This window comes from Pseudophryne corroboree, chromosome 11 (genome assembly GCF_028390025.1).
Source record: "Pseudophryne corroboree isolate aPseCor3 chromosome 11, aPseCor3.hap2, whole genome shotgun sequence".
NCBI lineage: Eukaryota > Metazoa > Chordata > Amphibia > Anura > Myobatrachidae > Pseudophryne > Pseudophryne corroboree.
Window position 1 is genome coordinate 141450718 of NC_086454.1, and position 27249 is coordinate 141477966.

A 27249-nucleotide genomic window follows, 5' to 3' on the forward strand; every position below is an offset into this window, starting at 1 on the left:
CTTTTCCAGCTCAGTTGTGGTTCCTCTTCCCAACCATCGGAAGAATCCCCGAGTTCACAACACCCTCAGTCTAGGCCAGTGACAGTATACTCAGGCCACATGGACCCGGGGAATCAGAACCCAGAGGCAAGCGCCATGCAGGACCTAGTTTCCCGAGTACAGAGTCAGGAAGCAGCACAGAATCAGGTGATGCATTATCTCCAGGAGTTATCTGGTCGGCTAGATCAAATTCAGACTTCGCTGGCTTCAGTGGTTCCAGCTCCAGTTCCAGTATCCGCTCCAGTGGTTGTTTCTGGCAATGTTTCCTCCTTGTCTGGAACCAGGTCACGCCTTCAGCTTCCCACTCCTCCTCGTTATAACGGTAATCCAAAAAATTACTGTGGATTCCTCAATCAGTGTGAGGTGCATTTCGAACTCCTCTCACACAACTTCCCTACTGATCGGTCTAAAGTGGCATACATTATCTCATTACTTGAGGGTTCAGCGTTGGAGTGGGTGTCACCGTTGTGGGAGCATTCTGATCCGTTAGTTTCCAGTTATACCAACTTCTTGGCGTCATTCCGAAGGATCTTTGATGAGCCTGGCAGGACGACTGCTGCCTCAGCTGACTTGCTCCGAGTTCGACAAGGCTCTCGTACAGTGGGACAGTATGTAATTCACTTTCAAACTATAGCTTCTGAACTGAGCTGGAATAATGATGCCCTTCGGGCTGCTTTTTGGAACGGGCTTTCAGATCGTTTAAAAGACGAATTGATTACTAGAGATTTGCCAGATTCCTTGGAACAGTTGATCTCACTCTGTGTAAAGGTGGATCTTCGTATGCAGGAACGAGCTGGTGAACGTAGTCGGTCTGACCGGTCGAGGCTCCGATCTCTTCCTTCTAAGCAGACAGTCAATTCCAGTCCAGACGAACCCATGCAGATTAATCGGTCTCGGCTGTCCCCAGAAGAGCGTCAGCGTCGGCGTGAGGGTAGACTTTGCCTCTACTGTGGAGCCGTGGATCATTTCCTCAAGTCTTGCAAGTCTCGCCCGGGAAACGGGCAGTCCTAGCTTGTTCCGTAGAAGTCAAGCTAGGGGTTGTTTCTCAATCTTCTCCGGCAGTGGACTGTCTACTTTCAGTGTCTTTGTTTTCTGAGTCAGAAGTCAAAACCGTTAAGGCTTTGTTGGACTCAGGAGATGCGGGGAATTTTATTTCCCTTTCCTGCGCCCAGAGTTTGGGCTTGATGTTACAGTCGGTCGAACGACCTATTACGATAACTGCTATTAATGGTATCCAAATTCCTAATGCTTTGATTACAAGTCATACCATGCCAATTAAGCTGGAAGCGGGAGCTTTGCACCAAGAACATCTGGAGTTCCTTGTGATTCAGGAGATGTCTCACGATCTCGTCCTTGGTCTGCCCTGGCTCAAGCTTCACAACCCTCATGTCGACTGGAGGTCGACACAGATAATTTCTTGGAGTCCTTTCTGTCACTCAAATTGTCTTACTCCTGTCTACCCACTTCGTGCATCGTCTAAGTCGGATGTAGAGCTTATTCCAGAGGCTTATCGGGAGTTTACAGATGTCTTCTCGGAACAGGCGGCCAATAAATTATCTCCGCATAGACCCTGGGATTGTCCTATTGAGCTTATTCCGGGGAAAATGCCACCTCGAGGACGTACCTATCCTTTGTCAGTTCCTGAGACTCAAGCCATGTCAGAATTAGTGATGAGCGGGTTCGGTTTCCGAGAAACCAAACCCCCCCGAGCTTTACCTTTTTTACACGGGTCCGAGCAGACTCGGATCCTCCCGCCTTGCTCGGTTAACCCAAGCGCGCACTAACGTCATCATCCCGCTGTCGGATTCTTGCGAGATTCAGATTCTATAAGAAGCCGTGCGTCGCCGCCATTTTCACACGTGCATTGGAGATGATAGGGAGAGGACGTGGCTGTCATCCTCTCCGTTTAGTAGAAGTCAGAAGACAGTTGATTTCATTTGATTGCTTGTGCTTGTTTATTACTATAATTGTGGGGAGGATTGGGGAGCAGCTGTTAGGAGGAGTACAGTGCAGAGTTTAGTTTTTATCCGTTCTCTGCCTGAAAAAAACGCTCCATACCATATCTGTGCTCAGTGTGCTGCATGATATATCTGTACTGAGTGCTCACACTGCTTAATTGTGGGGACTGGGGAGCAGCTATAGCAGGAGTACAGTGCAGAGTTTTGCTGACAGTGACCACCAGTATACGTTTGTCTGCCTGAAAAACACTCCATATCTGTGCTCACAGTGTGCTGCTTTATTGTGGGGACTGGGAACCACCAGTATAATTAATATTATATATAGGAGTACAGTGCAGAGTTCACTGCTGTACCTACCTCTGTGTCATCATCCATTAAGTATACTATCCATCTACATTCCTATACCTGTGGTGCATTTTAGTTTAGCAGTTTGCTGACAGTGTCCACCAGGTCCAGTATACTATATATAGCAGTACGGTAGGCCACTGCTGTACCTACCTCTGTGTCGTCACTCGTCATCCATAAAGTATACTAGTATCCATCCATCTACATTGTATACCTGTGGTGCCTTTTTTTTTAGACTAGTTTAGCAGTTTGCTGACAGTTTCCACCAGGTCCAGTATAGTGTATATAGCAGTACGGTAGGCTACTGCTGTGTACCTACCTCTGTGTCGTCACTCGTCATCCATAAAGTATACTAGTATCCATCCATCTACATTGTATACCTGTGGTGCCTTTTTTTTAGACTAGTTTAGCAGTTTGCTGACAGTGTCCACCAGGTCCAGTATACTGTATATAGCAGTACGGTAGGCCACTGCTGTGTACCTACCTCTGTGTCGTCACTCGTCATCCATAAAGTATACTAGTTTCCATCCATCTACATTGTATACCTGTGGTGCCTTTTTTTTAGACTAGTTTAGCAGTTTGCTGACAGTGTCCACCAGGTCCAGTATACTGTATATAGCAGTACGGTAGGCCACTGCTGTGTACCTACCTCTGTGTCGTCACTCGTCATCCATAAAGTATACTAGTATCCATCCATCTACATTGTATACCTGTGGTGCCTTTTTTTTAGACTAGTTTAGCAGTTTGCTGACAGTGTCCACCAGGTCCAGTATACTGTATATAGCAGTACGGTAGGCCACTGCTGTGTACCTACCTCTGTGTCGTCACTCGTCATCCATAAAGTATACTAGTATCCATCCATCTACATTGTATACCTGTGGTGCCTTTTTTTTAGACTAGTTTAGCAGTTTGCTGACAGTGTCCACCAGGTCCAGTATACTGTATATAGCAGTACGGTAGGCCACTGCTGTGTACCTACCTCTGTGTCGTCACTCGTCATCCATAAAGTATACTAGTATCCATCCATCTACATTGTATACCTGTGGTGCCTTTTTTTTAGACTAGTTTAGCAGTTTGCTGACAGTGTCCACCAGGTCCAGTATACTGTATATAGCAGTACGGTAGGCCACTGCTGTGTACCTACCTCTGTTTCTTCACTCGTCATCCATAAAGTATACTAGTATCCATCCATCTACATTGTATACCTGTGGTGCCATTTTTTTAGACTAGTTTAGCAGTTTGCTGACAGTGTCCACCAGGTCCAGTATACTGTATATAGCAGTACGGTAGGCCACTGCTGTGTACCTACCTCTGTGTCGTCACTCGTCATTCATAAAGTATACTAGTATCCATCCATCTACATTGTATACCTGTGGTGCCTTTTTTTTAGACTAGTTTAGCAGTTTGCTGACAGTGTCCACCATGTCCAGTATACTGTATATAGCAGTACGGTAGGCCACTGCTGTGTACCTACCTCTGTGTCGTCACTCGTCATCCATAAAGTATACTAGTATCCATCTACATTGTATACCTGTGGTGCCTTTTTTTTAGACTAGTTTAGCAGTTTGCTGACAGTGTCCACCAGGTCCAGTATACTGTATATAGCAGTACGGTAGGCCACTGCTGTGTACCTACCTCTGTGTCGTCACTCGTCATCCATAAAGTATACTAGTATCCATCCATCTACATTGCATACCTGTGGTGCCTTTTAGTTGTGCGCAGTAAATATAGTAGTAGGCCATTGCTATTGATACTGGCATATAATTCCACACATTAAAAAATGGAGAACAAAAATGTGGAGGTTAAAGGGAAAGATCAAGATCCACTTCGTGCTGAAGCTGCTGCCACTAGTCATGGCCGAGACGATGAAATGCCATCAACGTCATCTGCCAAGGCCGATGCCCAATGTCATAGTAGAGAGCATGTAAAATCCAAAACACAAAAGTTCAGTAAAATGACCCAAAAATCAAAATTAAAAGCGTCTGAGGAGAAGCGTAAACTTGCCAATATGCCATTTACGACACGGAGTGGCAAGGAACGGCTGAGGCCCTGGCCTATGTTCATGGCTAGTGGTTCAGCTTCAAATGAGGATGGAAGCACTCATCCTCTCGCTAGAAAAAAGAAAAGACTTAAGCTGGCAAAAGCACAGCAAAGAACTGTGCGTTCTTCAAAATCACAAATCCCCAAGGAGAGTCCAATTGTGTCGGTTGCGATGCCTGACCTTCCCAACACCGGACGGGAAGAGCTTGCGCCTTCCACCATTTGCACGCCCCCTGCAAGTGCTGGAAGGAGCACCCGCAGTCCAGTTCCTGATAGTCAAATTGAAGATGTCAGTGTTGAAGTACACTAGGATGAGGATATGGGTGTTGCTGGCGCTGGGGAGGAAATTGACAAGGAGGATTCTGATGGTGAGGTGGTTTGTTTAAGTCAGGCACCCGGGGAGACACCTGTTGTCCGTGGGAGGAATATGGCCATTGACATGCCTGGTCAAAATACTAAAAAAAATCAGCTCTTCGGTGTGGAATTATTTCAACACAAATGCGGACAACAGGTGTCAAGCCGTGTGTTGCCTTTGTCAAGCTGTAATAAGTAGGGGTAAGGACGTTAACCACCTCGGAACATCCTCCCTTATAGGTCACCTGCAGCGCATTCATCATAAGTCAGTGACAAGTTCAAAAACTTTGGGTTACAGCGGAAGCAGTCCACTGACCACTAAATCCCTTCCTCTTGTAACCAAGCTCCTGCAAACCACACCACCAACTCCGTGTCAATTTCCTCCTTACCCAGGAAAGCCAATAGTCCTGCAGGCCATGTCACTGGCGAGTATGACGAGTCCTCTCCTGCCTGGGATTCCTCCGATGCATCCTTGAGTGTAACGCCTACTGCTGCTGGCGCTGCTGTTGTTGCTGCTGGGAGTCAATCGTCATCCCAGAGGGGAAGTCGGAAGACCACTTGTACTACTTCCAGTAAGCAATTGACTGTCCAACAGTCCTTTGCGAGGAAGATGAAATATCACAGCAGTCATCCTGCTGCAAAGCGGATAACTGAGGCCTTGGCAGCCTGGGCGGTGAGAAACGTGGTTCCGGTATCCATCGTTAATTCAGAGCCAACTAGAGACTTGATTGAGGTACTGTGTCCCCGGTACCAAATACCATCTAGGTTCCATTTCTCTAGGCAGGCGATACCGAAAATGTACACAGACCTCAGAAAAAGACTCACCAGTGTCCTAAAAAATGCAGTTGTACCCAATGTCCACTTAACCATGGACATGTGGACAAGTGGAGCAGGGCAGACTCAGGACTATATGACTGTGACAGCCCACTGGGTAGATGTATTGCCTCCCGCAGCAAGAACAGCAGCGGCGGCACCAGTAGCAGCATCTCGCAAACGCCAACTCGTTCCTAGGCAGGCTACGCTTTGTATCACCGCTTTCCAGAATAGCCACACAGCTGAAAACCTCTTACGCAACTGAGGAAGATCATCGCAGAATGGCTTACCCCAATTGGACTCTCCTGGGGATTTGTGACATCGGACAATGCCAGCAATATTGTGCGTGCATTACATCTGGGCAAATTCCAGCACGTCCCATGTTTTGCACATACCTTGAATTTGGTGGTGCAGAATTATTTAAAAAACGACAGGGGCGTGCAAGAGATGCTGTCGGTGGCCCGAAGAATTGCGGGCCACTTTCGGCGTTCAGGCACCGCGTACCGAAGACTGGAGCACCACCAAACATTCCTGAACCTGCCCTGCCATCATCTGAAGCAAGAGGTGGTAACGAGGTGGAATTCAACCCTCTATATGCTTCAGAGGATGGAGGAGCAGCAAAAGGCCATTCAAGCCTATACATCTGGCCACGATATAGGCAAAGGAGGTGGAATGCACCTGACTCAAGCGCAGTGGAGAATGATTTCAACGTTGTGCAAGGTTCTGCAACCCTTTGAACTTGCCACACGTGAAGTCAGTTCAGACACTGCCAGCCTGAGTCAGGTCATTCCCCTCATCAGGCTTTTGCAGAAGAAGCTGGAGACATTAAAGGAGGAGCTAAAACAGAGCGATTCCGCTAGGCATGTGGGACTTGTGGATGGAGCCCTTAATTCGCTTAACCAGGATTCACGGGTGGTCAATCTGTTGAAATCAGAGCACTACATTTTGGCCACCGTGCTCGATCCTAGATTTAAAACCTACGTTGTATCTCTCTTTCCGGCAGACACAAGTCTGCAGAGGTTCAAAGACCTGCTGGTGAGAAAATTGTCAAGTCAAGCGGAACGTGACCGGTCACCATCTCCTCCTTCACATTCTCCCGCGACTGGGGGTGCGAGGAAAAGGCTAAGAATTCCGAGCCCACCCGCTGGCGGTGATGCAGGGCAGTCTGGAGCGAGTGCTGACATCTGGTCCGGACTGAAGGACTTGCCAACATGTCGTCTACTGTCACTGCATATGATTCTCTCACCATTCTACCTAAGTTGCCCTCCCTCCAGTGTGTACTCCAAAAGAGTGTTTAGTGCAGCCGCTCACCTTGTCAGCAATCGGCGTACGAGGTTACTTACAGAAAATGTGGAGAAGATGATGTTCATTAAAATGAATTTTAATCAATTCCTCCGTGGAGACATTCACCAGCAGCAATTGCCTCCAGAAAGTACACGGGGACCTGAGATGGTGGATTCCAGTGGGGACGAATTAATAATCTGTGAGGAGGGGGATGTACACAGTGAAAGGGGTGAGGAATCGGAGTATGATGATGAGGTGGACATCTTGCCTCTGTAGAGCCAGTTTGTGCAAGGAGAGATTGATTGCTTCTTTTTTGGTGGGGGCCCAAACCAACCAGTCATTTCAGTCACAGTCGTGTGGCAGACCCTGTCGCTGAAATGATGGGTTCATTAAAGTGTGCATGTCCTGTTTATACAACATAAGGGTGGGTGGGAGGGCCCAAGGACAATTCCATCTTGCACCTCTTTTTTCTTTCATTTTTCTTGGCATCATGTGCTGTTTGGGGACAATTTTTTGGAAGGGCCATCCTGTCTTGATTGACACTGCAGTGCCACTCCTAGATGGGCCAGGTGTTTGTGTCGGCCACTTGTGTCGCTTAGCTTAGTCACACAGCCACCTTGGTGCGACTCTTTTTTTCTTTGCATCATGTGCTATTTGGGGAGTATTTTTTGGAAGGGCCATCCTGTCTTGATTGACACTGCAGTGCCACTCCTAGATGGGCCAGGTGTTTGTGTCGGCCACTTGTGTCGCTTAGTTTAGTCACACAGCCACCTTGGTGCGCCTCTTTTTTTCTTTGCATCATGTGCTGTTTGGGGAGTATTTTTTGGAAGGGCCATCCTATCTTGATTGACACTGCAGTGCCACTCCTAGATGGGCCAGGTATTTGTGTTGGCCACTTGTGTCGCTTAGCTTAGTCACACAGCGACCTTGGTGCGCCTCTTTTTTTCTTTGCATCATGTGCTGTTTGGGGAGTATTTTTTTGAAGGGCCATCCTGCCTGACACTGCAGTGCCACTCCTAGATGGGCCAGGTGTTCGTGTCGGCCACTTGGGTCGCTTAGCTTAGTCACACAGCGACCTTGGTGCGCCTCTTTTTTTCTTTGCATCATGTGCTGTTTGGGGACTATTTTTTTGAAGTGCCATCCTGTCTGACACTGCAGTGCCACTCCTACATGGGCCAGGTGTTTGTGTCGGCCACTTGGGTCGCTTAGCTTAGTCACACAGCGACCTTAGTGCGCCTCTTTTTTTCTTTGCATCATGTGCTGTTTGGGGACTATTTTTTTGAAGTGCCATCTTGTCTGACACTGCAGTGCCACTCCTAGATGGGCCAAGTGTTTGTGTCGGCCACTTTGGTCGCTTAGCTTAGTCATCCAGCAACCTCGGTGCAAATTTTAGGACTAAAAATAATATTGTGAGGTGTGAGGTGTTCAGAATAGACTGGAAATGATTGGAAATTATGGTTATTGAGGTTAATAATACTATGGGATCAATATGACCCCCAAATTCTATGATTTAAGCTGTTTTTGAGGGGTTTTATTAAAAAAACACCCGAATCCAAAACACACCCGAATCCGACAAAATATTTTCAGGGAGGTTTTGCCAAAACGCGTCCGAATCCAAAACACGGCCGCGGAACCGAATCCAAAACCAAAACACAAAACCCAAAAAAATGTCCGGTGCACATCTCTAGTATGCTCACATGCGTGTAACTGGTACAGACAAGTATGCTCACATGCCTGTAACTGGGAGCTGTGAAAAATGAAAATAAGGCATCTGGCTCTAAATATGCAAATAAAAATGCAATTAAAAAATGGAATAAAAGAAAACCCACAGGATTTTCACAAAATAAGTCTCCAGACTCCGTAGAGGGGAAAATATCCAATCTTGATCCTGTGGTATAAACCAGTTTATTTGCATCCCAGCATTAAATCAGAGATTATCGTAATCCCTAAAAATGGAGAAGGGGGTACAAATTCGAAGGCATTGGCCCCTAGTTTTTCAGATTGTCCAGTAATGTGGTAATTATACATTTGCTTTTTTAAAGGCTTTCTGTTCCGCACCAAGATAGGAGTGGAGGAGAAAGCTTGTTTGTTGTTCCTGATTGTGTGTCTCTCTAACTTTTTTTATCACCTTCTTGACACTGTCCTCTTCCTTTTACCTCTTATCATAATGTGAAAAGTCATCAAATATGGAGGTGGTATGTTTGTAGCTAGCTATGATTCGGAGAACTTGGCGAGCTTTTTCCAGGGAGACCACCTGTTGCTGAAATAATGGGTTTATTAAACTGTGCAAGTCCTATTTAAACATAAGGGTGGGTGGGAGGGCCCAAGGACAATTCCATCTTGCACCTCTTTTTTTTCTATGCATTATGTGCTTTTTGGGGCCTAGTTTTTAAAACTGCCATCCTGTCCGCCATTGCAGTGCCACTATTAGATGGGCCACATGTTTGTGCCACCCACATGTGTTGCTTAGCTTAGTCATCCAGCTACCTCGGTGCAACCTTTTGGCCTAAAAACAATATTGTGAGGTGTGAGGTGTTCATAATAGACTGGAAATGAGTGTAAATGAATGTTATTGATGTTAATAATACTGTAGGAACAAACAAAAACCAAATTCTGTGATTTTAGCTGTTTTTATATTTTTTTCAAAAAAGTCCAAATCCAAACCAAAAACCGAATGGGTGGTTTAAGCAAAACCAATCCAGATCCAAAACATGAAAGGAGATCCAGATCCAAAACACAAAACCCAAAAAAGTGTCTGGTGCGCATCTCTACTCTCTACCTTTGACAGGGTTATGTAAGGCTTGGGATGTTTCAATGCGATGGGCATCGGACTCTAACACCTATCTGGGTGTACAACTTCCTGAAAACTGGAGTATTCTACACAACCTCAATGTTACATCTGCCATAACTGCATGGCGCAAAAAAATTGAGAGATGGGGGTCATCTTCCTCTTTCCTTTTTGGGGAAGATTAACTTATTAAAAATGATCTCCTTCCTTATACTCCTCTATCTGCTCCAATACCTCACAGTTTTGCTGACAAGGACGTCCAAGATATTAGTTCCCTATTTTGTAATTTTATACGGGATAATAAAAAAAGTTTTTCACAGGCATTTTTAAACTTTTACAATCTAGTTCTAATGGTGGTATTAATTTGCCCAATGCAGAACTCTATAATTTAGCAGCCCATTTAGGATATATACGGGACTGGTTGCATGACACAGACCTGTATGCTCACTCCTCTCTTGAATGCTCCTTTTTTGTCTGATATGGGTCTCCCTAAAGTCCTATCTGCTCATGCTTGTGATGTCCCGCTATATCACCTCTAACCCTCTTTTAATAACCACAAGAAAATGATGGCACATATTGTATCACAAATATAAGTGCATTCAATAATTATCAATACGCCTGCCCCCCACCCCCACCCAGTAACAACCCTAACTTTCAGAATGGTGAAAACACATTTCCCTTTAAATCTTGGAAGACAATGGGTCTCCACACTGTTGGACAGCTTTTGTGCAAACAATCTAAAAAGCCAATGACCTATAGTAAGATATGTGAGGTCTACATGGGACATCTTTTTACACTGGCGTTCCTTCAGGCCCAACATTATGCTACTGCTGTATGTTAGCTGATGCTTTTAGTGACTGGTCAAACCCTCTAGAAACACATCTTCTCCTCTCCATCCCCCTCATAAGGCCATATCATCTCATTATGCTTTTTGTGGGCCCAACACAACTATAGGACTCTTAACACTGGGCTGAGCAAATGACAAGAACATTTCCCCCACCTTTCTGTGGACTCATTACTCATGGCCCTCACCATTACTTCTTAATTACTATTTGCCGCAACTTATGTTAACTTGACTTGTGTCAAATGTGATTTCCATAGGGCGGATCTGTATAATTGTGTATGGGATTGTTCAATTAAGATGTTGGATAAATGTTTGGAGGTTCGCCAGATGTTATGGGCTATCTTCACCATATTACCACAAGTTACTATGATCTCTAATAGTGGTCGTACAATGTTTTGAGCACTCTCGGCTACTGCTATGAAAACCATACTTCAGATATGTATTCCACAAATCAACCATCCACGTCATTATTTTGAGAAAAGCTATTTTACATCATGGATCGGGTGGAAACCTTCTTATAAAAAGAAAGCCATTGTCTATTTGAGATGCGGGAGAGTTGCATAACCATTATCTCAGAAACAACCCAGCACTGTATTAGAAATTGCTTCCTCGCTATTACTTGATATGAAACTTGTATATGGATAAATTGTACTGACAACTTGATTACTCACTAACTTACCCCAATGGTCCATGCCCGATCCCCCCTCCCCCTCCCAGGTCTTCCCTGGCCCTGCTGTGCTTCATAGATCTGTTCTGTAAAACTGTTCTATTTATGTTTTGAAGTTTATTTGCACTTTCATATTTGCCTATTCTGTTATTTTGTTTGTTTATTGCTCAAGGCTATTTCATATTTCTATACTGCATTTGTCATTTTGATTGTTTATCACACCAACAAAAAAGTGACAGTAAGACGTATACCTGCACTGTATATAGTGATGGAGGAAGGGTTGTTGTTGGATTATTTTTATTATACAGTTTTCTTAAATTTGGTTGATTCCATTTATGATAGTATTAGGCTAGCGACCTAGATTTAAAGGTCCTCAGATAGGCTATGTTGTTACATTTCAGGTACCATTCTCTTCAGTAATCTTCAATGAATATGTCTCATGAGGCCACATAAGAACTCACATAAATACATTATAGTATTTACTTCTGTTATCTTTATTGACATCACACCACATCATGTACAGAATTTGTGGTTACTGCCTTTAGAGGTGTTGTGTCCTTCTTCTGTTCCTCCGCATGTGGCTTTTTTCTGTATTACAACGAAAATAACATTATCACAACCATTTAGTGATTACATCATTTCCATTTCCTCAGCTAAATCTACACATATTTCACTATGTTGTACATAACCAATGGGAGTAAGAGAGAGTAAAATGTTACTGTGACTGCCACTCCCTATAACTAACATCCAATGACAACATACATGCACAAAATGTATTATTATTCCCCACTCCGTAACTGCATAGTATTTTCAAGGTATCTCAGATTTTCCCATATTTCTTTCACAGCTGTTGCTCCATGGATTACACTTACTGGTGTAATAGTGCAGACATAGGACTTACCCTGTTACCATCTCCTCTATGGTGTCCGGCAGTGGTTTGTTGACTGTCTCAGGTAAGAAGTAGACGAGTAATCCAGATATTATGGGTGCACCTCCATATATGACTATAGGCAAGGAAGGATAGAAATCACCCAGCATCTTCACTAGAGGAGCCACGATACCTCCAACACGTGCCATAGTGGAACCCAATCCCAGACCACTCTGTCTGAAAATACATTATATTATCAGTGATAGTTGTCTACATACAGTATGTATAGAATCCACTTCGAGAATACATCTGTGATAGATGTATGCTACAGTGTATACAGGCTACATCAAGAAGGTAAAAAATAACCCGGAGAGACACTCAAAACATGGAAATGGCAAATGTAATGTTCTGCTGGCTAACATTGCAGAATTCAGCTATGAGAATGCATTCTGAATGGTTTATTTATTTGATACTGTATTTCTAATGTTGAAGCTACTTGTCTAATTTCATGATCACTATTTTCTTGTCATTTGTTGAGCCTATGGCCCTCATTCCGAAATGATCGCTAGCTGCCGTTGTTCGCTGCGTAGCGATCAGTTAAAAAAATGGCAAACCTGTGCATGCACCGCAATGCGCACGCGCGTTGTACGGGTACAAAGAACATTGTGGTTTTCGCACAGCCGAACGCAAGCAGATTGACAGGAAGTGGGAGTTTATGGGTGGCAACTGACCATTTTCGGGGAGTGTTTGGAAAATCGCAGGCGTGACCGGGCGTTTGCAGGGCGGGTATCTGACGTCAATTCCGGGTCCTTTGTCGCAGCAATCATAGCACAGAATAAGTAACTACAGGGCTGGTCTTGTTCTGCACAAAATGTGTTTGTAGCCACTCGACTGCACAGGCATTTGCACTCCTGCAAAGCGAAAATACACTCCCCCGTGGGCGGCGACTATGCGTTTGCACGGCTGCTAAAAGTAGCTAGCGAGCGATCAACTCGGAATGAGGGCCTATGGGAGTAGTTCTTCCTTAGTATACTCTACAGTCTCATATAGCAAATGTCTGTTTACAATATATAAATGATGTCTCTCCTCTGAGTGCACATATAACGATCGCAACCATCAGCTTACTCTTACTGTGCTTGCTGCCATTTCTAATAGAAATCTGATTGAAAGGTCTGTATTGGAATTGCATGTCATTTTAAATGTACATGTGGAACAATTCCTGGACAGGGTGGCCAAATATAGGGAACTCAATAAACATAACATATGACATATAGGGACTGATTCAGAAATGGACACAACTGCATCTGTTCTTGCATCAATTGCCAGAATCATGGCTCTGAGTATATGAAATGCTATTATCAGCCCTTCCCCTGGTGTTGTAGCCTGTGTCTTAATGTGCAAGCACTGATACGTCCACTTTCAGCGTCTTTGCACGCATTAATACTGCCGGCATTTCTTTAGACGTCACCATCAGCGCACCAACGCTGGTACAATCAACACCTGCACCAGCCCTACAGCAGGTGCAGTTTCTCTGTCTGACTCTGGCCTCCTCTGGCTGTGGCTGTGAGTCTTTGAACGTAGTTGCTTTCACTGACACACCTGTGACATTCCCATTACACACCCAAAAGACAAACACTTTTTGCATGCACGTCTAGCCAGTGACGTGCGGTGAGGTGAGGCAGGAGAGGCAGAGCCTTTCCTGACATACTAACGTTTGTGCCAGAGTTTTGACTGAATAAAGCACTGGCGTTTCTATAATGGATGCAGTGTGTGCGTTGCACACGGGCCCCCACCGCACACACTGCACCCATTTGTAAATATTTACCCCTCCAAAGTCCAGCGCCGGCATCCGTAGCGCCGCTAGAACACAATGAAATGGCCCAGCGGCCATTTTCACAGCATTCTGCGCATGCGCAGTAGAGAGACCTCAGGGAAAATGGTCGCCACGCCATTTTCCCGGAGATCTGCGCATGCGCAGTAGAGTCTGAGCCCTCTAGTGCTCAGACTCTACGGCGCTCCGGGCAGAGAGGAGGGGGCCCGACGGAGGAGGCTGAACACGGGCCTCTTCCTCTCTTAAAACGCCCCTGGTATAAAGTATATGAAAAATACAAAGAATATGTTTGAAATATCTTTTTTGCATTATTCTAATATTTTTTATAGCCAAAACTCTGGAGTAAAAAGTCTATAGCAGGTGAGGCAGTGCCTCACCTGGCTAACTTTTCCGCACATCTTTGATCAGAACTAACTTTCCAGAAATGTATACTGCTGCACCTGTGTGTAATGCCCACATGCACCCTTTGGCTCCTATATTGCATGTAAATGTGGCTCTGGTGCTAGCCAGTGCCTCCTGAGCTATTTAGCTCACCGCACGTCCCTGCGTCTAGCCACCTCCCAGACACCGCACAGGAAGGCTCATCCCTTCTCTGACCTATGTCTGATACCATCTGTGTCAATCACAACAGCATCTGAGTATGTACACTGGGCCTTATTCATGTTTGTAAGTAAAGCAAAAAAAGCAAGTACAGTAACTTTGTATCTGGAACAAACCATGTTGCCATGCAAGGGGAGCAAATATATTTCAATGTTTTCTGTGCAGGATAAGTACTGGCTGTTTTTGTATGTAGCCCACAAATGTTCACTTTAGTTTTACACTGAAATTTTGATTTCAGTTTAAAGTTTAAACGGTATCCGGACTCTGGGTCGACAGTGTTCAGGTCGACACACATTAGTCGTCACCTATTGGTCGACAGTGAGTAGGTAGACACAGGACATAGGTCGACATGAACAAGATCAACATGGAAAAAGGTCGACATGAGTTTTTAAAAAAAAAAAATCTATTTTTTTACTTTTTCATACTTTACAATCCACGTGGACTACAATTGGTAACGGTAACCTGTGCCGCGCGCAGCAGTAGCAAAGCGAGGCACCTTGCCCGAAGCACGGTGAGCGAAGCAAGCCATGCGAGGGGACACGGTGCACTAATTGGGGTTCCCGGTTACTTTACAAAGAAAGCGACAACAAAAAAACATAAAAAACTCATGTCTACCTTTTTCCATGTTGTCCTTGTTAATGTCGACCTAATGGTTGTGTCAACATATGTCCTGTGTCGCTACTCACTGTCGACCAATAGGCGTCAACCTAATGTGTGTCGACGTAGACACTGCCGACCCTGAGTCCCAGATTCAGTTCCCAGGTTAGAAAGTGGATTACCAGTCTGGACAGGTTATCCACTGTCTAACCTGGGAACTGAATTGTACATTTGATAAGAGCAGGCAGTCATATCCATAAGTGCATTTCTAAGGACACATCACTTGCATTTCCAATTGGAGACTGAAGTTTATTTACTGTCGGGAGGTTACATATCTTAACTAAGTGTGAGGGCCTCATTATTAGTGATGTGCACCGGAAATAATTCGGGTTTTGTGTTTTGGTTTTGGATTTGGGTCATCGGCCGTGTTTTGGATTCGGACGCGTTTTGGCAAAACCTCCCTGACATTTTTTTGTCGGATTCGGGTGTGTTTTGGATTCGGGTGTTTTTTTACAAAAAACCCTCAAAAACAGCTTAAATCATAGAATTTGGGGGTCATTTTGATCCCATAGTATTATTAACCTCAATAACCATAATTTACACTCATTTTCAGTCTATTCTGAACACCTCACACCTCACAATATAATTTTTAGTCCTAAAATTTGCACCGAGGTCGCTGGATGGCTAAGCTAAGCAACACAAGTGGCCGACACAAACACCTGGCCCATCTAGGAGTGGCAGTGCAGTGTCAGACAGGATGGCACTTCAAAAAAATTGTCCCCAAACAGCACATGATGCAAAGAAAAAAAGAGGCGCACCAAGGTCGCTGTGTGACTAAGCTAAGCGACACAAGTGGCCGACACAAACACCTGGCCCATCTAGGAGTGGCACTGCAGTGTCAGACAGGATGGCACTTCAAAAAAATTGTCCCCAAACAGCACATGATGCAAAGAAAAAAAGAGGCGCACCAAGGTTGCTGTGTGACTAAGCTAAGCGACACAAGTGGCCGACACAAACACCTGGCCCATCTAGGAGTGGCACTGCAGTGTCAGACAGGATGGCACTTCAAAAAATAGTCCCCAAACAGCACATGATGCAAAGAAAAAAAGAGGTGCACCAAGGTCGCTGTGTGACTAAGCTAAGCGACCCAAGTGGCCGACACAAACACCTGGCCCATCTAGGAGTGGCACTGCAGTGTCAGACAGGATGGCAGATTTAAAAAATAGTCCCCAAACAGCACATGATGCAAAGAAAAAAAGAGGTGCAATGAGGTAGCTGTGTGGCTAAGCTAAGCGACCCAAGTGGCCGACACAAACACTTGGCTCATCTAGGAGTGGCACTGCAGTTTTCTAACGAGAGGATGAGTGCTTCCATCCTCATGTAAATCTGAACCACTAGCCATGAACATAGGCCAGGGCCTCAGCCGTGCCTTGCCACACCGTGTCGTAAATGGCATATTGGCAAGTTTACGCTTCTCATCATGCTCTCTACTGTGACATTGGGCATCGGCCTTGGCAGACGACGTTGATGGCATTTCATCGTCTCGGCCATGACTAGTGGCAGCAGCTTCAGCACGAGGTGGAAGTGGATCTTGATCTTTCCCTATTTTAACCTCCACATTTTTATTCTCCATTTTTTACTGTGTGGAATTATATGCCAGTATCAATAGCAATGGCCTACTACTATATATACTGCGCACAACTGAAATGCACCACAGGTATGGATGGATAGTATACTTGACGACACAGAGGTAGGTAGAGCAGTGGCCTTCCGTACCGTACTGCTATATATACTGGTGGTCACTGTCAGCAAACTGCAAAACTAAAATGCACCACAGGTATAGAATCTAGGTGGATAGTATACTTGACGACACAGAGGTAGGTAGAGCAGTGGCCTTCAGTACCGTACTGCTATATATACTGGTGGTCACTGTCAGCAAACTGCAAAACTAAAATTCACCACAGGTATAGAATCTAGATGGATAGTATACTTGACGACACAGAGGTAGGCAGAGCAGTGGCCTTCCGTATCGTACTGCTATATATACTGGTGGTCACTGTCAGCAAAACTCTGCACTGTACTCCTCCTATATAATAAAGCTGCTCCCCAGTCCCCACAATTAAGCAGTGTGAGCACAGATATATGCAGCACACTGAGCACAGATATGGAGTGTTTTTCAGGCAGACAACGTATACTGGTGGTCACTGGTCAGCAAAACTCTGCACTGTACTCCTCCTATATAATACAGCTGCTCACCAGTCCCCACAATTAAGCAGTGTGAGCACAGATATATGCAGCACACTGAGCACAGATATGGAGTGTTTTTCGGGCAGACAACGTATACTGGTGGTCACTGGTCAGCAAAACTCTGCACTGTACTCCTCCTATATAATACAGCTGCTCCCCAGTCCCCACAATTAAGCAATAAGCAGTAGCACAAATATTATTAATAAACGGAGAGGACGCCAGCCACGTCCTCTCCCTAACATTTCCAATGCACGAGTGAAAATGGCGGTGACGCGCGGCTGCTTATATAGATTCCGAATCTCGCGAGAATCCGACAGCGGGATGATGACGTTCGGGCGCGCTCGGGTTAACCGAGCCATACGGGAGAATCCGAGTATGCCTCAGACCCGTGTAAAATGGGTGAAGTTCGGGGGGGTTCGGTTTCCGAGGAACCGAACCCGCTCATCACTACTCATTATAGACATAAAAAGAACATTCACTTCATTCTCATCTTCATGAAAGGATTTGTAGTAGCAAATGAAGGGGACTACTATTCCATAGAACTCTTTCAGTCCCTACTGGCAAAGGATCATTTTTGGGGACGCAGCATTTCTAAAAAGTTCTCTCAAATGAATTGTATTGTATGTGGTTTTAAATTTCCATCTAAGATAAATTGTTTTTTGTAACACCGGTACCGCAATGTGCATTCTCCATATATGTGTATATGTACTGTATATCCATCAATCAGCCATAGCATATAAACCAATGACAGGAAGTGAATAGCATTGATTATCTTGTTGCAATGGCACCTGTCAAGTGAACAGTCCTGTGCAGGGCCGGATTAAGGTGTGAGGGGACCCCTGGGCAGCAAACATGTGGGGGCCCTTATCAATACAATGAAAGTGTATACTGTGATAGATAATAGGATTTTAATACCTACCGGTAAATCCTTTTCTCCTAGTCCGTAGAGGAAGCTGGGGTCCATTTCAGTACCATGGGGTATAGACGGTTCCGCAGGAGCCATGGGCACTTTAAGACTTTTCCAGAGTGTGAACTGGCTCCTCCCTCTATGCCCCTCCTCCAGACCTCAGTATAGGAACTGTGCCCAGGGAGACGGACATTTCGAGAAAAGGATTTACTTTTAAGTTAATGATGAGATTCATACCAGCTCACACTCCAACCATGCCGCACAACATGGCATTCAACAAAACACATGCCAACGGGCATAACTATTGCAGCAACATGCTGAAAATAATTGTAACACAACACCTGTGTAACTTACAACAAAATAACAACTGCAGGTAAAGTACGTGCTGGGCTGGGTGCCCAGCATCCTCTACGGACTAGGAGAAAAGGATTTACCGGTAGGTATTAAAATCCTGTTTTCTCATACGTCCTAGAGGATGCTGGGGTCCACTTCAGTACCATGGGGTTATACCAAAGCTCCAGTACGGGCGGGAGAGTGCGAACATCCCTGCAGCACCGATTGACCAAACTTTAGGTCCTCATCGGCCAAGGTGTCAAACTTGTAAAACTTAGCAAACGTGTTTGTCCCTGACCAAGTAGCTGCTCGGCAAAGTTGTAATGCCGAGACCCCCCGGGCAGCCGCCCAAGATGAGCCCACCATTCTAGTAGAATGGGCAGTCACCGAATTTGGTATCGGCAAACCTGGCATGGAATGAGCGTGCTGAATCGTACCTCTGATCCAGCGCGCAATAGTCTGCTTAGAAGCAGGACACCCAATTTTGTTGGAAGCATAAAGGACAAACAGAGCCTCTATTTTACTTATCCGCACTGATCTTGCAACATAAATTCTCAAAGCTCTGACCACATCCAGAGACTTTGAAGTAGTGAAGGTGTCAGTAGCCACTGGCACCACAATAGGTTGATTTATATGGAAAGAAGAAACCACCTTTGGAAGAAATTGCTGACGAGTTCTTAACTCAGCCCTATCTTCATGGAAGACCAAGTAAGGGCTCTTGTGAGATAAAGCCCCTAACTCAGACACCCTCCTTGCGGATGCCAAGGCCAACAACATGACCACTTTCCAAGTGAGAAACTTCAACTCTATCTCTTGGAAAGGTTCAAACCAATCCGATTGAAGGAACTGCAACACCACGTTAAGATCCCATGGTGCCACAGGAGGCACAAATGGAGGTTGGATGTGCAGAACCCCTTTCACGAATGTCTGAACTTCTGGAAGGGAGGCCAAATGTTTCTGAAAGAAAATGGACAAGGACGAAATCTGGACCTTCATTGAACCCAATCGTAGGCCCGCATCCACACCTGCCTGGAGAAAATTGAGAAAACGTCCTAACTGAAACTCTTCTGTTGGAGCCTTCTTGGTTTCACACCAAGACACATATTTTCTCCAAATATGGTGGTAATGTCTAGACGTTACTCCTTTCCTGGCCTGAATAAGAGTGGGAATGACTTCCTTGGGAATAACCTTTCGGGCTAGGATCCGGCGCTCAACAGCCATGCCGTCAAACGTAGCCGCGGTAAGTCTTGATACACGCATGGCCCCTGCTGCAGCAGGTCCTCGCGAAGAGGAAGAGGCCAAGGATCTGCTATTAGCAACTCCTGAAGATCTGGATACCAAGCCCTTCTTGGCCAGTCTGGGGCAATTAGGATCCCTCGAACCCCTGTTCTTCTTATGATCTTGAGAACTTTCGGTATGAGTGAAAGCGGAGGGAAGACATACACCGACCGAAACACCCACTGGGTCACCAGTGCATCCACTGCTATTGCTTGCAGGTCTCTCGACCTGGAACAATATCTTTGAAGCTTCTTGTTTAGACGAGATGCTATCATGTCTACTTGAGGAACTCCCCAAAGACTCGTCACCTCTGTGAAGACTTCGTGGTGAAGGCCCCATTCCCCTGGATGGAGATCGTGTCTGCTGAGGAAGTCTGCTTCCCAGTTGTCCACTCCTGGAATGAAAATTGCCGACAGAGCTCTAACATGTCTTTCTGCCCACCTCTGCCATCGCCGCTCTGCTTTTCGTTCCGCCTTGACGGTTTATGTACGCGACTGCTATTACATTGTCCGACTGGATCTGTACGGGTTGACCTTGAAGCAGATGCACCGCTTGGAGAAGGCCGTTGTAAATGGCTCTCAACTCCAGAACAAGTTTTCTGACCACTTTTCAATAGCACTACTCACCCACGCACAGGCAATGGTAGGCCTGAGTAGTGTCCCATTGGCCACATAAATAGATTTTAACGTAGTCTCCAACTTGCGTTCTGCCGGCTCCTTTAGTGAAGCCGTCCCAGGTGCAGGGAGAATCACCTTTTTTGTTAACCGTGACAGGGCACTGTCTAAAATGGGGGGTGACTCCCACCTTTTCCTGTCCTCTGAAGGGAAAGGGTAAGCTACTGTACCTGAATTCTTTTGGGAATCTGAAATTTCTTTTCAGGGTTTGCCCAAACTCCCTCAAAGAGACTGTTCAGCTCATGAGATGGAGAAAAAGTTACATTAATTTTCTTTTCTTTATAAAAGTAAGCCTTCTCCTGTGGTAAAGGAGGGTGCTCCGTAACTTCCAAACCTCCTTTATAGCCACAATCATGTATTGAATGTTTTTGGCTAATTTTGGATCTATTCCCCTGGAATCACTAGTGTCGACATAGGAATCAGAGTCCGTGTCGGTATCAGTTTGTTCTACCTGTGCAAATTACCTTTTTTGTGAACCAGAGGGGTCCCCTGTGGATGAAAGGGCAGAACTATTAAAAATCACATCTTCCACGGATTTTCTCAAGGTTTCTGCATGAGACTCAGACTTATCTAATTTCTTACTGATATGATTTACACTATCACGTAATTCTTTCACCCATTCAGGCTCGTGGTGTGCTGGCAGCGCCACCACATTACAACTCTGTGTCCCTAAAATGGCTCCCTTAGGGGAAGAGCTCCCTGCCTCAGACATATCACAACACGTGCACAAACACACCACAGACACTCCGGGGCTTATAGGGGACAGACCCACAGTAAAATCTGTCAGAAGGACACAGAAAAGATTTGCCAGTTCACAACTCAGCGCCTGACTAAAATCCCTGTGTAATGTAAAATGTCCACAGAGACCAGTAGCGCTTTTATAATGCCAAATAGCTACAATTAAGCACCAATTTACACTGTGCCCCCCCTTATTTGCACCCTGATACTTAATTAAGAAGTGGAGGAGGACCAGAGTTTCTTCCCCTGCAGCTTGCTTGGAGAAAATGGCGCTGAGCAGTGTGTTGGCGGACTGAGGAGGAAGCCCCGCCCTCTGTAATGGCGCGTTTCCCCTCAGAATTTTTCACTAAAATATTTATACTGGCGGGGGTGTAGGATTGTGCCACGGCATAATATACTACTTTTGCCAGTCTAAGAGTAGGTTTCATGCTGCCCAGGGCGCCTTCCCCCCCCCCCCCTCCCCGCTCCCTGCACCCTTCTGTGCGCTGTGTAATGGATAGCATGTTTGTGCAGCGTTCCCGCCCGCTGCGCGGTACCTTGAGCCGTCACGATGACCGGAGGTCCCTCTTGCAGATCTCCGGTAATATTACTCACCCGTCTTCTGACTTTTGGCTCTGTTAGGGGGGTGACGGCGTGCTGTGGGAGTGACCGCATAGCCGCAGCTAGTGTTCAGTACCCTTCAGGAGCTAGTGGTGTCCTGTCAGCAAGAAGCAGAGCCATGAAACTCTTTAGGAAGTTGGTTCCTACTTCCTCCCCCTAAGTCCCATGAAGCAGGGAGACTGTTGCCAGCAGCCTCCCTGAAAATAAAAAACCTAACATAAAGTCTTTTAGTGAAACTCAGTAGAGCTCCAGTAGAGTGCGACCAGTCTGCCTGGGCACATTTTCTAAACTGAAGTCTGGAGGAGGGGCATAGAGGGAGGAGCCAGTTCACACTCTTGAAAAGTCTTAAAGTGCCCATGGCTCCTGTGGAACGGTCTATACCCCATGGTACTGAAGTGGACCCCAGCATCCTCTAGGACATATGAGATAGATAGATAGATAGATAGATAGATAGATAGATAGATAGATAGATAGATAGGGCGGGAACACACGAGGCGACGGACCACTATATCGTTGAACGATATAGCGTTCAACGATATAGTGCGTAGACATTGAAAATTATGTAAAATTCAAATTACTTTCTAACAAATATTTAAAATGCCAGCTCTAATATATACACTATAGATGCCTGCGCATCTTATTACCATGTGCTATGAATGTGCGCTATACATCGCAAAACACTACATCCCATAAGAGAAAACAATACACCCACACATTATCTGAGTTCCAAAGCTCATTGATGTATATATTTGTTATTAAAAGGATATGTATTCAATATATCACAATGTACAGTATATATATAGTTACATGGTTACAATTTACACAGTAAGTAGATATTACAAACTAATTCAAATACAGACACGGCCAGTAATACATCACCATTTCCCTCGATGCACTTTATAACCGCTCCAGTTCCTCCATCTTTAGCTGTGTCTCAAGTCCAGCTAACAGCAGCAAAATATTACCAACACTCCATCTCGCTCAGCATCTGGGACAAAAAGGGCCATGTGTGTGTGTGTTCAGCAATACACTGAGAGTTGGGGGCATGCACAGGTCTCTTGTTATTGGTCTAAGGGAGGGAACTTTCTCATTCATGATGAGTCACTGGTCAGTGTGAGGGCTTTTGTTCAAGGTTGCTTGTCTCGGGTTTCCTGTCCATCACATGCTTTAAATAGAATGTCCATTGTCGTCAGTTGAATTATAGCTTAATATTCCTACATTTAATCATATCTTCTCATGGCAATGTGCTACAACCTAATAACAGGCATCAAATGAATCTACACATTAATCTGGTTACTTTGACACCAAGCACGACATGTCCATCTTGCTCCGCTCCAATGATACACATACATGACGTTACACCATTATATAATTTAAAACTTTATGATGTCTGGCGCTTGATATGTTCAATTTATGTGCTGTATGAAATATGTGTCGGTTGTGGCATGTCTGTGTAAATGCGTATGTTACCATATATTGCTGTGCTCGCTGCGCGTATTTGCAAGCATAGCGACTCATAATGTGTGGAGTCTGTATGTTCTCTCTATGTAATATTTTTGACTTCGACAGTCCACCCTTTGGCAGTAAACAATAACTGCCATAAATTATTAACATAAGAAAAATATTTCAGATAATAATCGGTGACCTAGACACACGTATGTATTCATTTCACAAATCAGACATTTGACTATATTTGGGGAAGACAGGGAGGAGGATGAGACATCCTCTATATGCACTCGGCAGTCACGGGACCACTGGTTGGGTGTGGGACAACATTCAACCTATAGAGTATGCTGGGACAGTGTTATGGCCTATGATGTCTGATTTGAATGAATATTTCCCACATACATGTACCTACATCTATGTACACTGATGTTTGGATTCGATTGAGGTTCTGCTGGGTAGAGGGAGAAAACACAAACAAATCGTGAAAGTGACATATAAAATTTTAATGATTTATATATTCCTATAATTTTCTGAACATTGTTTCCATTTCTGGAATGTATGCTAGGTCTGTTTCATCATTGAACAAGGGTTATAAGTAGTGTCCTTCCTAGATAACATAAACCTTCGGCGTTCGGGGAGAGCCACTCATAAACCTTTCTTCCACATATATTAATGAGCTCTTTATCTGCTATGTGTGAATAGCCATTGTCTGATTGTTCCTGATTACCTCCCAATTTCCTGAAATTGGTGAGATTTAAACATACCAAGGATTTATCTATGGTACTGGTGGATCTTAAGACTAGGGGGTCTAGTTATATTATATTCCTTGTCCACCGGTCCCCTCCCCCTTCCGTGTAATTCAAGTACCTCAGCTAACTCTAAAAAAAATATGGCACTAGTCCTGCATCTTTTCGTCTTAGAGGTACCTGTGAGCACATCCAATATTCCGTTTGGTTTAAGACCTTACCCACTAGTGAGTGGTAATCACTCAATGGATGTCTGTCACCTTATTGCTAGACTGACATCTCTGGATGCACTCATCTTCAAATATGGTGTCACAATAACTACAAAATACAGTATTCCTCAGACAATAGCCTATCACGTTACCTCCGAACTCCGTAACTACTAGACCTTTGATTTTTCTCTGGCTTTAACAAACTGATAGGCTAATCCTGGGATCCTATAAAGAAATCACTCCTTTCTTCAGAACCAGTTCCAGTCCCACACTCGACTCCTCATGAAAAACCTTGCAAAAATAAAATGTCGTGAAAAAAAAATGTTTGTCAGCGGGAAAGAGGAAAGAAAAAAAAATAGAACAAAACAAATCTTGTCCATAGCAAATCAATTACAACGACTGGTCTTTCTGTAATCCTTTAGTATGCTCAGGTAGTGTTCAACAGTGCCACCTCTCAGTCTTCACGGAACAGACTCTCTGGTGATACTTTTGCGATCTCACTCCATTTACGATTTCCTTCCAGACTACAGACTTTCCTGCAATGGGAATTGTGGACCCAAGTCTCTCTCTCGGCTACTTTCACTGGGATCGTGCTGTCAACAAAACTTGGTATGGTCCTTCCCACCTGTCTATTAGGCAACCTGAGCGTAAGAACAATCACACAGTCTCTTGGTTCACAATCAAGACAGTTAGTATTTGGCATACCAGGATTCAACAGTTTCAAGTTCTTTTGTCAAGTTCTCAAATGCTGGCTCATCTCGATAAGGTACTGTACTGTCACCTCATTGGTGTATTTCTGATCATTGTGCGGATCAATCATGACATGAGGTTGTCTTCCAAAAACAAAAAGACACAAAAACAAAAACAAAAATTTCGAAGAGGTTGATTCGTTAAGTGAAGATCTGGGAGTGGTTCTGATGCTACATAATACTAGTGGCAGTGTCCATGACCACAATAGTCCAGTATCACTTTGCTCCTACTTCTAGGGGTACCATATCTACACACAAATTTCTGCACAATTTTTCTTTGCAGTAAACACAGCAGCATCCATGGCGGCAGGAAATGCCTCTACCCAGTTTGAGAAAACATCAGTGCACACCAATACATAACAATAACTCCTAAAGGGTGTTAACTGTAAGAAGTCGATTTGAATTACCTGAAAAGGTTCGTCTGCAGGAGGGATATGGGATGGCTCTGTTAGTACTACCTTACCAACTGTTCTTCCTCATGCAAGTAAGACAGGTCATTGCTTTCCTGCTTGCCTGAGAAGAGAACCCTGGTACACGCCAGTAAGCTCTTACCAATTTGCACATACCTTCCTTACCCTAGGTGAGTCAGACCATATGCCGCCTCAGCTAGACTGGGGAGATACGTCCTGGGGGCCACTGGCTTACCTTGTCCATCTCTCCAGAGTCCTGGGGACTCCTAACCATACCCCTTCGCCTTCCAGACCTCCTTTTCCTGTAGGGAACAAATTCTTAATTTAACTGTTGTATGTTTGCAATGTAGAGTACCATGAGCATAACCCCCCCCCCCCAAAAAAAAAAAAAATCTCTAGAGGAGAGAAAAAAGAAGAAAATATCAGGTCTGCGTTCACCAACGGGCATATCAGTGTCTATACAAAAATTTCCCTTCACCAGTATTCTAATCCTTCCTCCACCCTTTGTGCATGACAAGGCACACTGCAGTAATACTGGTGTTATCGTGCTGGTGAGATATACTGGGTTAGGGCAGAACTCTGAAGGACCAATTAGGCATGTAGTGTTTGAACTGTAATCGGGTTCATGTATTGTACCACCCTGTGTGAACACAAAAGATGAAGAGGAAACTGTGGAGAAACAGAATAGATGAGTTTGTAGAGGTGGAGAGGATTTTTATTAAAATGACAACTGGATTGGGCCCTACGGGGAATTGATTACCTACTTTGTCTACCCCCTTTAAGCTTGTGCATGCTGTGTCACTACTGGGACTACTTCAGCCATCAATCCAGTGTCCTGTCCATCCTAAGTTCATAGGGAACCCGGTATCTGTGAGATAATTTCCTCTACCTATGATGGACATGAATCTAGAACAGTGTAATGCAACATTAGTCTTTGAGGGGTGTCTAACATACCTTGTACTTCCTGAGTGGGAGTACAGTATATGTATTTCACATTTAACAAAATCTCTGTCGATTAAGTTAGTCAGGGGCCAATGCTGTTAGGAAAAAGAAGGAAAGGAAAGGGTTTAGCATTGTGGTGGCCCAATCGTAACTTCAGCAGGTTTCTGTCAAAGGGTAATGTTGCACTTCTTTCGTTCCTCCCATTTGCCGAATTAGTGTTTACCAGTGATCTTATCCAGACGGAGAATTTTCTATTACTGCAAAAGACAAAAAAAAATTATCAAGCTTCTAGGTCATACGAAGAATTCATTCAATCCTTCTCACCCCGTATTAAGGGTTTGTACATAGGCCCTCATTTCGAGTTGTTCGCTCGCTAGCTGCTTTTAGCAGCATTGCAAACGCTAGGCCGCCACCCTCTGGGAGTGTATCTTAGCTCAGCAAAATAGCGAACGAAAGATTAGCAGAACTGCTACTAAATAATTTCTTGCAGTTTCTGAGTAGCTCCAGACCTACTCCTATATTGCGATCAGCTCGGTCCGTTTAGTTCCTGGTTTGACGTCACAAACACGTCCTACGTAAGGCCAGCCACTCCCCCTTTGCTCCAGCCACTCCTGCGTTTTTGCCTGGCACGCTGCGTTTTTTAGCACACTCCCGGAAAACGCTCAGTTACCACCCAGAAACACCCCTTTCATGTCAATCACTCACAGATCAGCAGTGCGACTAAAAAGCGCCGCACGAACAACAGCAAAACTGCTAAGTTTTTAGTTAAATAACTAAGCGCATGCGCGCTGCGTACCATGCTCATGCGCATTTAGCAACAAATCACAGCATAGCAAAAATCGGCAACGAGTGAACAACTCGGAATGACCACCATTTCCGAGCTCATCTTGACTAGGGGCATTACTAGGAATGAATACTTCTTATATGGTAACTAAAAGAAAT

The 27249-nt window shown here is 44.8% G+C and overlaps 1 protein-coding gene across 1 annotated transcript in view; it reads right to left on the reverse strand.

Moving 5' to 3' along the window:
• Positions 1-11412: 11412 nt before the first annotated feature.
• The window catches only part of LOC134970028 (solute carrier family 22 member 6-A-like), a 158445-nt gene continuing 142608 nt past the window's right edge, over positions 11413-27249 (reverse strand). Inside the window, exons 9-10 of the mRNA XM_063946145.1 lie at positions 12034-12237; positions 11413-11720 (exon numbers count right to left, since the gene is read on the reverse strand). Coding sequence (XP_063802215.1) covers positions 11636-11720; positions 12034-12237 — 289 coding nt within the window. The 3' untranslated portion in view covers positions 11413-11635. The remainder of the gene's footprint in view (positions 11721-12033; positions 12238-27249) is intronic.